Raw genomic sequence first — 15000 nt, forward strand, 5'->3', positions numbered from 1 at the left:
TTCCTCGTGCCATCGAATTCCGGTAGTGGTTGCAACGGATAGAGCTTACGAAAACGCTCGTCGAGGATGAACTGTACTGTTTACCACATCCCTAGCGGCATACAATTATCTTAAAATCTCACTCCTAAAAACCTATGCACGGAAACTTTCACTCCAACAGTTTATTTTTATGATTTTCGATGGATGAGCAGATGAGCCTACATCTCGCTATTATGACCGATTTCTCGAAATTAAGGCATTTTTCCACTGCCATTTTCTCCGAAACAAAGTCGGTGACCCCCATTTTTTTTTTTTCATTTTTGGAGTAAGTACTTTATGATCTAACTCTAGGCGAGAAATGAAGAAAATCTCACCGCAGGAAGATTTTGGCGCGAACGTCCTTAAGGTCCCTAATTTGAGGATTTCACGTCGTTTCTTTGAAGAGTATCGCAAAGAAATGTGCTAAAAACGTGCCGCACGTGCAGTTCGATTACCAGTTTTTTCCCCCTTTCGACCAATGATAATAGGGCGTTTAAGCAACGGCTGCGGAAACGGCAACTGACGTCACAAAACAAGAATATTATTGGTTAAAAGAGGAAATACAGTCGTGCTACATGGTCAACACTCATTGTCCTCCCTCAAACTGACATTTCCCTTTTTATTCAACTTACACGACGTACAATCTACTTCAGACTTCAAATCAACTTCAAAGAAACAAACATTTCAATGTGCAGAGAACATTCAGATTAGGCGAGCCAAAGAGTGGGTTCTCCTTGCATGTTCCAATATCCACTAGACTAACGAGACAAGCTCCTAAAAAATCGAATTTTTTAGAGTACCCAGCAAAACAAGTAAAAGCTAACCGTCTTCAAAGTGGTTTTTAGACCTAAATACTTTAGATCAGCGCGGCTTTGCTTAGAAACGCTATTTCTTGTTGAACTAAATCTCTAATTCTGCCTGCTTTCATTCTTTTTACAGCGATCCAAGTTCTGGTGACTTAATTCGGAGGACTGGGGAGAAAAATTTTAACGCCGTATCCCACAACCGCGCGCGGCCTTATTTTCGAATTCACCATGGCAGAGGCGAGTTTAGATCTCGTCGGGTCTACTTCAATGTTCATTCAGTAACAGGAAATGTGGTAGACACGGAATAATCTGTTAAGTTTTGGCGATGGAAATACTGCAGGGAGTTTGGAAACAACGCCTAAGAAGGCGCGCGGTTATGGGATACGGCGTTAAAACTTTTCTTCCTATTGCCAGGAGCCCATCACCCGGAGCGTGCAACTTACCTATTTTCGTGCAACGGCGTTTTCACAAGTAAGGTTATTTTTAGATTGAATTTCCCGCTAATGAGACTCCCACAGGAGCCCGATGACCAATTACAGGAAATTAAACTGACGTCATAGGGTCACCGAACCGGAACTGCCTTTGTCGCGGGAAGGGCTAGTCTACAAATAAACCTACTTGTGAAAACGCCGTTTCACAGACGCTGTATGGAAGTTGCACGCTCCAGATGGGCTCCTGCTATTGCTCCAAATTACGTCACCAGATCACCTGGATAAGCTTCTCATATAAAGATGGCATATTGCGTCGTGTAATTGTAAGGAAATGTCCAATTTCGGTTTGACGGGTGGCCATAAGTGTTGACCGTGCTGAATGTGTGGCACACATTTTAGAGCATTTCTTTGACGTACTCTACAATTTAACAACATGAAATGACCAAATTTTCAGTTTTGGCAACAACGCGAGCGTACAAATATGTCCCGTTCATCTTCTACTGCATTTTAACCCTTAATTCGTACCAATATTTCGCCCGTTTTGTACAAGGTGAGCAAGATGGAATAATCGCGAAATAGTTGCGATAGCGCTGTTTTATTTTGAAGCGACGTTTTCGTCGCTGTTGCCGTTGTCCTTGCTTTGAATCCCTAAAGAAAACTTAAGCAACGGAAACCGGCGGGAACGTCACGAATTTGCATATTTAGTTGGCAAAAACAATAGCTTTGCACGTGCTGTACGTGCGTTTTTCACGCGTTTTTTTGTCGGCAAAACAACAACGTGAAATAACCAAATAGAGCGTTTTCATATGACGTCACGGCGGCCATGTTGGTGTTCCAAAACAAAGAAATGGCGGCCATGATGGTATGCCAAACTAATCCTCCGGGAATTGATCTCTATTTTTGTGCAAATACTTTCTTTTGTTTCAGTAATCCAATATGGCTACTGGTCACGTGAGTTAAAACGCTCTATTTGAGGTTTTATGAAGGATTAAGTGCCTTTCTGACCAGCGTCATTGTTGAGGAACTACCACACCCTTGTCATATTAAAAAAAGGTTGAAATATTCACGAAGTGATTGCAAGAACGCGAATTCGTATTTTGAGATGACGACGTTCTCGTTGCCGTTGCTGTCGTCCTTGCTAAAGCTCCCTAATATGAATGCATGTGCAACCTGAAGACACCATGTTGCATTTAACGACTTTTTCAGGACTGATGCTGACAAGTGTAGGAGTGGGTGCATGTTTTGGAATGTTGGTATTTGCATTGTGGTGGTTCACAGAGTGGACAAGGCTGTGTCTCTTCATTAATTCATTATTTCTTGGGTTCTTGGTTGGAGCAACGCTGATGTTCACACCATTTGGTAAGACTAATTATCTACGATAGAGCGGTTTTCAAATGAGTGTCGTAAAACCCAAAACCAAAGTAATTACTTTGGCCAATCAAAAAGGACGAAGACAATCCGGCAAACCAATCAAAACTCGAAATAATTACACGTAGCCGACACAAAGCGCGGGAAAATGTGCACGCGCGAGCCACGATTGGTTTTGGTTTTACTTCTTATTGGTTGAAAAAGTGGCGCGAGAACTTTGGACCAATCACTGAGTGAAGTTATGCAAAACCAAAGTAATTCGCTAATTTCTTGCGACACTCAATGGGCAAAGCCCTTTTCACGGTTAGTTTTTCTTATTTGCATTACAATGTAATCTAACGTGGATGCGAGGCAATTTCGGGTTAAAACTACAAAATAGCCCGAAATTGCCTCACATACATGCTAGATTATATTGTCATGCAAATGTGAAAAACTAACCGTGAAAAGGGCTATTGAAAACCGTTCTAGTAGTGGAATTGTGTATATTACATTCTTTTCTTTAACATTAACTGTGAAACCTAGATTTGGAGGAAATAATCTTATAGCCATGATGTACATGCTAGTTGCTTCACAACGGGTTAAACGCGAAGAGGCACGTTAAAAGGGGGCGCTTCACGCACTGCTTATGTTCGAATTCATTCAAGCACTACTGATTAATTATCCACGATGTTGATTAACAAACAGCAACACTGAGACGGAAGCCCGAAAAGATATTTCTAGCGCGAAAAAAAAAAAGGACTGGTGATTAAAAAAAGAACGACAGATAACATTTCATGACATATTACGGACACATTGCCATAAGGGGCTTTTTTATTGAACAAATTATCACAGAGCGCTCGGTTGCGTCCCATGGTTGATTCATAAATCATTTGCATGTGTCTAAAGCCCGCCGCACACGGTGAGGAAAGAGCTGAGCAAACTGCCTCGCGAGGCGGTTTGCTCAGCCGTTTTCTCACCGTGTGCGGGGAACTTTTGGTGAGAAATTGGCCTCGCGAGGCCGTGAGGAAAAAATCAAACATGTTTGATATTTTTCGCCTCGCGAGGCAAATTCCTCATTGTGTGCGGCCATCGTGAGAATCGAGTTGAGCCTTGTCAATGAAGCATCCAATAAAAATACATGGCATTCTCACGTGACTTCAGTGACGTCGGAATTTCTTCCTCCGACACCATCTTGAACCACTGGAGTCACGTGAGTATGCCATGTATTTTTATTGGATGCTTGATTAAACCAAGCTCAGCTCGATTCTCACCATGGCCGCACACATTGAGGAATTTGTCTCGCGAGGCCAAAAATATCAAACATGTTTGATTTTGTCCTCACGGCCTCGTGAGGCGAATTTCTCGCCACAATTTCCCCGCACACGTGAGGAAACGGCTGAGCAAACTGCCTCGCGAGGCAGTTTGCTCAGCTCTTTCCTCAAGTGTGCGGCGAACTTTAGACCCCACGCCTTTTTGTAGTGCGTATTCGTGTTTAAGGAACAACTTCAATTAGTCTTAACAACTTCTAAAATAATGATCTCATGTATCAAATGGAAACTCGGAAAAATCCGAGATGGGGTTCGTAATTTTCCGGGTGTCAATTTGATGCATAAGATCTTTCATGTAGTAGAACTTCTAAATGCGGTGGGCCTTTATTCGCGCGGCAGCTATATTGACTGTAGACATAGATTTCGTACCGCGGGCCTCGAGTTGAAATGTTCGGGAACGAGTTTCGGTGGGCAAAAACAAAAGTTTCAATCCCTCGGGACTCAACATGGCCGTGTTATTAAGACCCGATTCACATGGTGCTGGACGAATTTTCAACCGGTTGAAAAATTTCACCGGCCATTTTGTTCGCACGGAACCGTGCAATATCTTCGCTCTGTTCACACGGAACTGACGAACCGGATTAAAGTTCAACCTTTGTCAGTTGTTTTAGCATCTGACCATGCGCAGAGCGCTACTTTACAAAATCCAAAAATGGCGTCAAGAAAGAGAAAGGGTAACGATAGTGGCTGAGTTACCACTCATCCGTACACCCATGCCTTTGCAGTGCAAAAATTTAGACGGTCAAGGCGTTCACTGCGCGCCGGTTAAATTTTCGACCGTACCGGCGAAAAATTCGTCCTCGATTTGGGCGTTCAAATTTTGGAACTCCGAGGCGTCTAAATCATCGTATGTTTAGCGTGTTTCCGTGTGAACGGAACCCCTAAATGCACGAATTTTCAACTGGTAGAAAATTCGTCTGGTACCGTGTGAATCGAGCCTAAGGCCCATTAGAAAGAAACTCACCTTAGAAATGCTATCTTTACAATTCCGTTTTTAGTTTTCTTTTTCATTCTCATCATTATCACATTGCAGAATCTTCAATTTGCACAATTTCTGCCTCGAGCATTAGCAAACGTTCACCATTTTTGATAGGTTAGCCATGAAAGCAGCAATGAATATTCAAAGTGTTTTTCACTATTAATTAGTCCTGAAAATTTGAGCCCGATATATGAGATAGTGCTTAAGTGTATGTCGATACAGGTAAAGGCGGGAATTTTTGTAGATGTGTTTAGATGAGGGAATTGGTGGTTTTTATCTGATATCATGGCGGCCATGTTGATGTAGACAACAATGCAATAAAATATCTTGGGGATTTGACTCTGTTATTAAGCAAAATTTGTGGAGCCATTTTCTTTTGTTTTGTACACCGAGAAGGCCGTCTCATCACGTGGATGCAAACCAAGAATTACCGGTATTCTCTACTTGCACAAATCCCATAATACACCTCTCATCGTTGTTTGCAATTTCTCCTTGGACATGAAGATGTCCCAAGAGAAATCGAAAAGAATGCCTATTCAAAATTTTGGGGGGTAGAAGAGGTGTATTATGAGGTATTTGAGTATTGTTATGACGTTTATATATTTGGGGACTTTGAAGAGTTTTGCTTAAGAAAAGAAGTGTATTGTACGGGTTATAATTAAATATTTGTGGCTGATATTTTGTTAGTTCTTGAAATCAAGGGGTTAAGAATGGGAGATGAGTTACTTAAACAAGTTCTGTCATCATTTAAGGGCCCACAGACGGATTTTTCGCTCGTTGCTAAGGAAGTGAAATGTTACTTCCGGTAACTGACGTCATCATATCATAAGCTGACAAGAAAACCCACTCACAAGCAAACGTCACTGCGCGAATTGTTGTTTCCATCGAAGGTTTTTCCTCGCACGTCCTCTCGCTCGTTCTCAGATCAAGTGCGCATGCGTATACGAACTGACTTCCGGTTTTAGAAAAAGCTAAATTTCTGGCGGTCTTTAAATTGAATTAATTTTTTTTACATGGCACGTTTCACCCCCAAATACAGAATATAGCTAAGCATTGATTTTTTAAAATCATTTTTTTTGAAAAAGTTATGGGTATTTCAGTATCGTTTATGTCTTTACAAAGAACATTTTTCAAAATAAAAAGAAAACCATGCTTGGCTGGATGCAGAAAACGAATACAAATTATCAAACCATCGATTAAATACCCAAATTGCGTAGCACGGAGACCAATTTAGAGTTTTCTTTTATTGGTCACGTGACCATGGGCGCGGTATGATGACGTCATATTAAGGGTCATTGGCTTGCAAAAGTTGGAAACAGAGTGGGCCCTTAAAGCCTACGAGCAAATTTGCGTGTAAATAAGACAGAGTATAACCATTGATGTCAGCAAAGATTTCCCAATTACTGATTTCGATCACAAACCAAATGTATTATGCATATGAAGGTCAGTCCATTGCTGTGTTTCTGGTCAGTAATCACGTTTTCGTTTCTTAGGTGCTTTAGACGTATTTCAATCCAGTGAATTTGATTATGGCGCTGTCTTGTGTGCATGCACTGTAGTTGTTCCTGCTGTTCTTATCTTCCGGCCTCGTGCGGTAAGATTTCCCCTTTTCTTTCCATATGAAACATCTGATTGTGCTATATTTGCCAGTGGTCCAGTCCGGGTCTTGCTGTTCCTCTGAACCACCTGCATACAGGCGGTAGTAATTAGTTGGTTAGAGCGGCAGATTCCTACGGTCGACACTGTTCTCTCAGGAAGCAAGTAGATTTCGAGGCAAGCCTTTACTTTGACCGCGAGACATTCCTTGCGATTGGAGAGAAAATCCTGAAATAACCCAAAGGAATATTCTTTTTGGCTGTTTACGCATCTAATCATCAACGAGGAGTCTGTGCCTTTATCAGGCCTGGAGAAAAATGATTTTACCGTTCAACAAGGCTTAAACAAATCCCAGGAAATCTAGTAGAGCGTCAGCACTAAAATGGAAAAGGGTCCGCGCAATGAAAAAAATGTTATCTTGTGGTTAATTCTGACCTTATCTAGTACTGCGAGGCCAAGTGCCTTACCCTTAAGCTGACTTTCGTTAGTGTAATGCAAATCTTTATTAATTTTTGATCCTTTTTGCTCACAGCTTTGCATCGCATATACTTCAATCGTATCTTCTTACGCCTTTGTAGTGGGTAAGTGATATCTCATTCAGCCCGGCTCACTATCTCTGGTCACCATATCAGGAACTGACATAACGTATCTTTTGCGCTTCCAGGAATTGATTTCTTTTTGCACACCAGCATCTCTTACATTGTCACTGATGTCATTCTTCACGCCTCCAAACCGCAGTTTCGAAGTGATCACATAGTTGTCGTGAGGCCTTTCCAGCAAAATGGTAAGAGATACTAATTTCGCCTTCGCTTTAGTTTTACTCCAATGCGCTGTGTGATTGTTGAACACAGTCCGGGTTGCTTTCTCGACCAATTAGAATCCCAACCCACCGTGACGTACTCGCAGGTGTTTTTCCGCCAATTGCGCTATTGCCGTGGTTCCGCTGTTTGTGTCAGTTGTCATTGGTCAGAAATGTTGCTTGGGTCTTACGAGACATAGTCACGTGGGTTCTGAGAACCTCGAACTGGCAGGTTGCATTCCGAAACCGTGTGACCCTTAGTCGAGAATGTCCAATAGTTTTATCAGTGGTTACCCGAAAAAATTCTCGGTGGTCGTGCATGAAGCAGTCACACAGGACTTTTTTTTTACAATTTATATCCTTCGCTGCTTCATTTCCTAAAATTTATGGACACTGTTGAAGCCACATACATCTGAGCTGTGGATTAAAAACCGATTTTTAGCCCATAACTGAGACCCACTGCCTGCTCACTTCTGGCCTCTGTTGCTCACGTGGGACAAATATACATATATATACTAGTGATGAACTGTGATTTGTCCTGAGCCTTGATTTCAAAACGTATCTTTCCCACTCGTGAAGTTTACTGATCGACCTTTTCCATTTAGTGTCTAACAATTTTTGTTCGACAGTGATTATACAACTTGATAACACGGAATAAATGCGTCAGTAGCTTTGTTTAACAATGGTCAGTTTCGAAATAAACGTGGTTAATCAAAGGGCTTTGTCGGTGGAAAAGCTTAGGTTCCAGCGCCGCGCGTAGACATTAGGTTGCTCATGTTCATTTTGCGTAATTGTTATCCAACTTATTGTTGTAAATAGGACATTTCCAAATTCATGTCTGCCTCCTCTTCAAAGCGAGTCTAGTGCGAAGTTTTTGCGATGGTAATTAGTTATACTCTGCATATTAATGAAAACTAATTTTCATAAGAAAAATTCAAGTGGTACTATGATCAAAAAATCATTTCCTTTTTTTCTTCAGATTTTGAAAGCGTGTTCGCTTAACACCTAACTGGCAAAATTTTGAGCTTTGAGTTTTATCCAAAGGCTGTTTATTTTGAGTGTAAGTTTTGGATTTCATGGTCCGCCATTACTCACGTTCAAAACTGGCCGATTGGACCTCAGAGGGTTGCATCTAGAGAAAATGACGTCATTTACTCACTAGCTTAAAATTTCAGCGTGTAAACGCAATTTATTATATATGCAAAACACGGATTGAAAAGTCTGGAAGCCCGAAACTCCCGTGCTGCATATTGATTAGGCCGCGTACACACGCATTGCATTCTTAAACTAGTGAGTGTTTGACGTCATTTTCTCCTCGACCCAGCTCTCTCAAGATTTTAAAGTTAGTAATGGCGGACCAATAAATAAGAAAATTCCAGCTAAAATAAACAGGTGTCTTTTTAAAATCATAACTTAAAACTTGGGTGAGTTAGTGTTTAGTTAACATAGTTTTGAAATCCAAAGGAAAAACAAAAGTTTTTTTTGGTCGTAGTACCACTTTAAGTTCTTCACACGTAGACTCGCTTTGAAGACGAGGTAGACATGAACTCGGAAGTGGTCTGTTAACAATATGTGTTGTAACGGCCATCTTAAAGCCTCGTCTACACGAGCAAATTTTTATGTGACAATTTATATTTGCTCGTGTAGACGAGGAAATTTGCCCAAATTTTGTGACAAATGTATCTGCTGAGAAGCTGGCTTGTCAGCTTTTATGTGACAAATAAAAGTTATCACATACGAAAAATTGCTTGTGTCGACGACTCGTCACATAAAATGTGGCAAATTTAGGTAAGCGCCTTTGGAAAAACGACTAGGCAACCTCGCCTTGTTTCCGATTTTTCTCTGCTGTTCAAAGGCATTGCTGATCGAGTTAACTGCGCATTGTCAACAATTATTTGTTGTGCTATCTACATGATCAAAAAATTGTCACATAAAAATTGCTCGTGGAGACGGGGCTTTATGTTGGTTGACCTGATTCTTTTGTCTCTCTTAGACATCATCTTGTCAGTTGTGTGGGTACTCCTCGCTGTTCTGGGCATCATCTTTCAGACTTTGCGTTTCAAAAAGAGGCAATTTCCCAAGAGTGGTTTCATTGAGCAAAAACGCATCCGGAAGTACTTTGCAAGCAAGAACAAAATGAACGAGACCACGCCAATTTTAATCAATTCAAATACTCACGGTGTGTATGGAGCTAATAACATCTGCTGAAAAGTTTTCATGAAATCTACCGGGAATTTGGATACGGCACAGTGCTTCCAATACGTAGTTTTACACAATCATACGCTTCCTTGAAAAATTTAGTATGGATAGACATCACGAAGCTTCATCCTGTCTCTTGGGAAGTCTGAAGAATCCTTGTACGTCAAGAGAAAATCTGCCTTAATTGATTAATTGTTGCTTTTTGGTCTGTCGATGGGTCATTTGAAAATCGACATTCAGTAGACTCACATTTGATCAAAACTGACATCAGACTTAAGGACGTTCGCGCCAATTGTTTCTGCGCATCCTTACTGCGCACGCAAATGCACACGCCACGTCATACACGAGAGGGCGCGCTAAGTAATAAAATGAGAAATGATAGGGCAAAAGACCATTGCTATAGTTTTGCCTGGATTTAACGGTCTTGGACGTTCGGTGACCCCTATTTTTCTTTCCAATTATCTCCACGTTTTCCAAAAATGAACAAAAAATCAATGTGGGAAGTTAAAAAATTTTCAAGATTTCTGCTCACGGGACATCAAATCTTGCCATCTTGCGGCTGCAAGGCGAGTGAAACTGTGATCGCTAAATGCGAACTTGATCTTTAAGGAACCTCACCAGTTGACTAAATTCACTTAATAAGTCCACTTAAACAATATTTGGCAGAGAAGATTTCACTTCAAAGATTTAATTGCAATATATTTGGGTTTACAGATACTGGCCTTATTCGCTAACGAAGCCCGATTTTGTCACATTTTGGGTGTTTTTCCGGGCATGTTCTCTCCAAAACGAAGTCGGTGACCCCCCATTTTTTTTACATTTCTGACATAACTAACTCATCATCTTACAGTGGTAAAAGTTTCAGAAAAAAATCAATGTTGAAAAATTTTCGCGCGAACGTCCTTAAATCACTAAATAACAACTTTTATTTCGTATTCCGTTCCAGCTTCAATATTGGATTGGACGTAAAGAGGAAGGAGGAGGTTGCCGACCGGCTAAATGTAGTTGATATATTTTCGGGAAATTATGATTAATATATATGTACATTAAAGATAGTTAAGTGAAGGTATTTTCCAGTTTGTGAGCCCAGGATCTTTCTCTTTTCGCTAATTACAGTAAATTATAATAAAGTAAGTTACCTTGGGTACATTTTATACCACGAGTTTAGTCTTGAAAAAATCAGGCTGTCAAATCTTAAACACGAAGATGCATGTATAAAAGGGATCTCCTGAGGCTCTGGTTTTGTTCGAGTTCTTTCAAGCACCACTGATAATCCAAGATGGCCACCAACAAACAGCAACACAGAGACGGAAGCTGATTGGGGGTGGGGGGATTTCAAAAATACAAAGGCAACATGTTACGAATACATCGCCGTTGGGGTGTTTTATTGCACAAATTGTCACAGAGCTCTGTACTTGATTGACAAATCATCTGCATATGCCTTGGGTACCACGCCTTTTATAGTGCATCTTCGTGTCAAGTTCGAGGCGGATCATTGTAGGCTGTCAAACTTTCAACGATCTAAAATGTAAGAAACGAGTATCTCTCTTATCAACACGGCTTAACAGCTCTCGTATTCCTGCGTTTTACCTTAAGAAAATATTGAGAACGCCTAACCACGCGTTTTCGCTGGAGAGAAGGAAACGTGTCGGTTCACTAGGCCTAAAGGCCGGGACACACTAGGCGATAAGTCGCCGCAACAATTCGCCTTGTGTGACACGGTTAATTTTATGAAAATAATTGTCGCTGCGGCAGAATTTTATTGCGGCGATCAGTCGCACGAATTCAAACTGGGCGACTAATCGCAGCGACAAAATTAGCGAAAGCAGCCTTGTCGCACCGTGTGTTCACTTCCGGCAACTAGTCGCTGCGACAAAATATAAATGAACCAATGAGAGAGCGTCATATGGTCAGCCATATTGAATTAGAAAACTAGTTCACATTCCCCCTCATAAGAGATCACTGCGTGTTCACCGAACAGGCGTCGTGTCGCAACAACTTGTTTTGCAAGTAGTACACACGTAGCAACTTGTCGCCTAGTGTGTGCCGGCCTTAAATCTGTAAAGACCTCAGTTCTTGGCGTCCATTGTGAATCCCAGCAAGCTTTCTTGTTTTCAGTGTGGAAGCGTCCGTTCAATGATCCCCTCCTCGCGCACAATTTCTTCGATGTCTTGTAAAATATGAGGGTTCTCCATTGTTGGCGTGATCTGCAAATGAACGAATTTAGTCTGTTCAATGCATGACCACTGTGCGGACGGGCAACCGGAAGTGAATCCGTTATCCTGACGCGTGCATGTTTTTTTTTTTTGTCTTTTTCCTTTTTCTTTTTTTTTTGAAACTCCGAACTGGCTCATATGAACCACTTTCACCTTCACTGAGGTGAATTATTGTAATGATAATCACATGAGAATGATCAGCGCAATTATTTTACTCGTCAATTGGGGCAAGTCAGTTCAGGGTGAATTCGTCTAGCAGTTGCAAAGATACTGAAATAAAAAGCGGGACTCTAACCCATAACCGAGCAAATGTGCAGCACCCTCTTCCGTTTAAGCTTGAATAATTGTCTGACTACATGCTATATAAGTAGAAATAAAAAACAGAACCGGACGTACCGATACGATTACCATTACAAAGGAAGCCATTTTCTCTTCGGCTGCAAGGACATGAATGACGCTTTGCTTTTCAACTCTAAGTGAAGCAATCAGAACCCGCGAAAAGCACTACTCACTGGTGTAGTGTATACTAGGGGGTTAAAAAGAGCTGCAAGGTGTCAGAAGTACCTACCCTATAAGGTTTGCCGTGAAGAATCTTGGTTAGCACACCTCTGACTGTCTTGCCGGAGCGCGTCTAAAAAAACGGGGGGAAAAGGCTTGAAACTTATCTGTACCGTGATAGGAGCCCATAAACCCTTAAGTAGGAGCTACCACTTGTGTCCATAAATAAAAAACTTTGATATCCTTCTCGATTAGCCTGAGCATTTGCAACCTATTTCAACAATGAGGTATGTGTTGGGGTAGCGACTTTCGTATGGCCTTGAAAAAGCGTTCGCAATTTGTTTCACGGACCAATCTTTGGCAAGATTAAAACAAAGCTTCTCCTTGTTCCCGCCAAGAAAACCCCTAATGTAGGCAGTAAACAGTACGATTGCCGAATCACATAACTGCATTTCAAATGACGTCACAGCGAAATGCCGATCGCTTTCCAGAAGGTTCCTTGGAGAGATGACGTTGTTTGCATTCGCGTTCGCTAAGCCAATGAAAATTCGCGTTCGTGTTTTTCATTTTTGCTGACTTTCTGTTTTTACGTTGATTTTTCAAGGTCATATGAAAGTCGCTCAAAGCGTTATTTTTAGCCGGTTAGACTTAATGCGGTGGTTTAGCTTTACCGTTAAGCCACGAATGATGTAAAAGTTGGGGAGCAGAGCAAGAGTACACTTGTTAACCCTTACCAAAACTAACGTGCATCTAGTTAACGGACATGTCTGGAGGCCTCTGCCATAAATGTGCAGGGGTTTGTACACCAAAGCTGAAGTAAAAGAGAGCTCTTTCTGGAACTTTTTGCGTGGAATCGAGCCTATTCGCTTTTTTCACCAATCCCATAATACAGTTCATTTTGGGGGGGTTATTTGCATTGCGTGACAATGGATATCCAGTTCACTGAAGCATGATTCAGTCCCAAGGGTAATTAACTTGTCTTGTTTTTATGTAAATAACCCCCCCCCCCCCCCACCCCAACAAAAAAAACCTATTGGATTATGGGATGGTTAAAATAGTCAATACCAAAATCCTTCAAGCTCGTTTTTAAAGCGAGTCCAACTGAGTGCAATGCGTTCAAGGAAACCATTTTCATACGAAATAATTTCATAGAAGAAGTAACGCCACGGCAGAAAACCAACAGAAAAAAATGACTAGGAGAGTAAAAGAGATGGCGTTTTGGATACGAATTGTTTCCCAGCTCTCTTTCTTATTCCTACCCCAGTTGTTGCTGCTACAAATACGACATACAAAGCTACTACGTGGTTAGAGGCTTCAAAATGGGCGCATGGTTTGGTGAGGTTGGATATAAACTGCATCCAAAAAAAACGAAGCATTGTAGGGAAAGCCTTTCTTTAGATCACTTTATATTACCTTAGGAAGTGCAGGCACGACAACAGCAGTTTTAAAAAACGCAACAGGGCCAACAAACTCTCGCACGCTTTTGACTACTTGCTCAATCGCTTCCCCGCGAGAAATCGGAACAGCTGTAGGTAAAAAGCAAGGACAAAATAAAATTGAGCAACAAAGTGTGTGACAATTTGGGGAAGATGATCTAAATTAACATGTTTTCCTTCTTAAAAAGTGTTTCTGTTTGTTTGTTTGGAACGTTCGTTGAGACACACTATCAATAAATGAGATATGGAAAATACGGTTCGAGACCCGTTCTAACCACTCGTAGAATTTGATCCTGGTGGTCCCTGGTTCATCTTCTCTGCCGCACTTTTAAATAACCACCTGGTTTGTCTCAAGCCAGTTGGGATTCTTAAAAGTTGTTGTTCTGCTGTTCTGTTGTTTCACTGATTACACTTCATTGGCTCTGAAAAGCCTCTTGGGGAGTGGTCAATTAGGTGTGTTTGTTTGTACGTAGATAGCACTCTAAGAGCCAACGTCAACGGCATTGTTCTTTGGAAAGGTGCTTTCAGGAAGATTATAACTATAAACTGAATTTTCCGTTGCCTTTCAACTTACTTTTGTCAAGGACTATAAACCCAACTGGCACGTGACCCTTGATGGGGTCTTCAAGACCGACACAAGCCGCGTCAATTACGAAATCGAGGCGAATCATCCCCTGAAATGGAAATCAAAGAAAATTTGGCATTTTTAAGGCGTCTGAATATGATGATCGGCGTGTATTTTTTGAGCCAAAGCAAAAGCAATTCGAAATATCTAGTGCAATTTTCGATATGCAGATGAGCTGTACAAAAAAGCAATAAAGATCAGTTAACTTTTATTACATTCTGGTAACGCCGACCTAAACTATTCATCACTGACATTCATAAAAAGTTTATTTCCTCGTCCAAAGAATAGGCCATTCCGAGTTCATGTCTGCCTTCTCTTCAAAGCGAGTCTATGTGCGAAGTTTTTCTTATGAAAATTAGTTTTCATTCATATGTAAAGTTGAACTAATTACCATCACAAAAATTTCGCACTTAGACTCGCTTTGAAGAGGAGGCAGACATGAACTCGGACATGGCCTATTGAAATGACAATATTAGAAAACCTGCTTGAGGAAACTAAAGTCGTTCCTGGAGTCATTCCGTTATTTGAATATAAAACGTTACCTTATTTTGGTTGCGATTGCCCATAAAAGCACAAATAATGTGTAGAGTTACTGTTCCCCCCCCCCCCCCACCCCTCTCCCACCACCTCCTAGTCATTTATGTAACCAAGCTTTTTCCACCCTTCCCTCCCTTCTACGAAGTCAGTTGGACGCCAAAAGATGTCTCCACTGAATCCACCTC

At 41.2% G+C, this 15000-nt stretch overlaps 2 protein-coding genes across 3 annotated transcripts in view; one reads left to right on the forward strand and one right to left on the reverse strand.

Annotated features, from left to right (window-relative positions):
- The window catches only part of LOC137969730 (transmembrane 7 superfamily member 3-like), a 29062-nt gene extending 18405 nt beyond the window's left edge, over positions 1-10657 (forward strand). The window contains exons 8-13 of one of the 2 annotated variants that reach the window (XM_068816080.1): positions 2462-2614; positions 6403-6503; positions 7038-7086; positions 7170-7289; positions 9298-9483; positions 10450-10657. In XM_068816080.1, coding sequence (XP_068672181.1) covers positions 2462-2614; positions 6403-6503; positions 7038-7086; positions 7170-7289; positions 9298-9483; positions 10450-10472 — 632 coding nt within the window. In that variant the 3' untranslated portion in view covers positions 10473-10657. Of the gene's footprint in view, positions 1-2461; positions 2615-6402; positions 6504-7037; positions 7087-7169; positions 7290-9297; positions 9648-10449 lie in introns of those variants that run through there. The other variant, XM_068816079.1, reaches the window with a different exon arrangement.
- A 154-nt stretch (positions 10658-10811) lies between these two features.
- LOC137969729 (acyl-CoA synthetase short-chain family member 3, mitochondrial-like) overlaps positions 10812-15000 on the reverse strand; it is a 32097-nt gene continuing 27908 nt past the window's right edge. Inside the window, exons 16-19 of the mRNA XM_068816078.1 lie at positions 14228-14327; positions 13631-13743; positions 12288-12350; positions 10812-11710 (exon numbers count right to left, since the gene is read on the reverse strand). Of these exons, the coding sequence (XP_068672179.1) occupies positions 11618-11710; positions 12288-12350; positions 13631-13743; positions 14228-14327 (369 nt within the window). The 3' untranslated portion in view covers positions 10812-11617. The remainder of the gene's footprint in view (positions 11711-12287; positions 12351-13630; positions 13744-14227; positions 14328-15000) is intronic.

This window comes from Montipora foliosa, chromosome 9, assembly GCF_036669935.1.
Source record: "Montipora foliosa isolate CH-2021 chromosome 9, ASM3666993v2, whole genome shotgun sequence".
In the NCBI taxonomy this organism is placed as follows: domain Eukaryota; kingdom Metazoa; phylum Cnidaria; class Anthozoa; order Scleractinia; family Acroporidae; genus Montipora; species Montipora foliosa.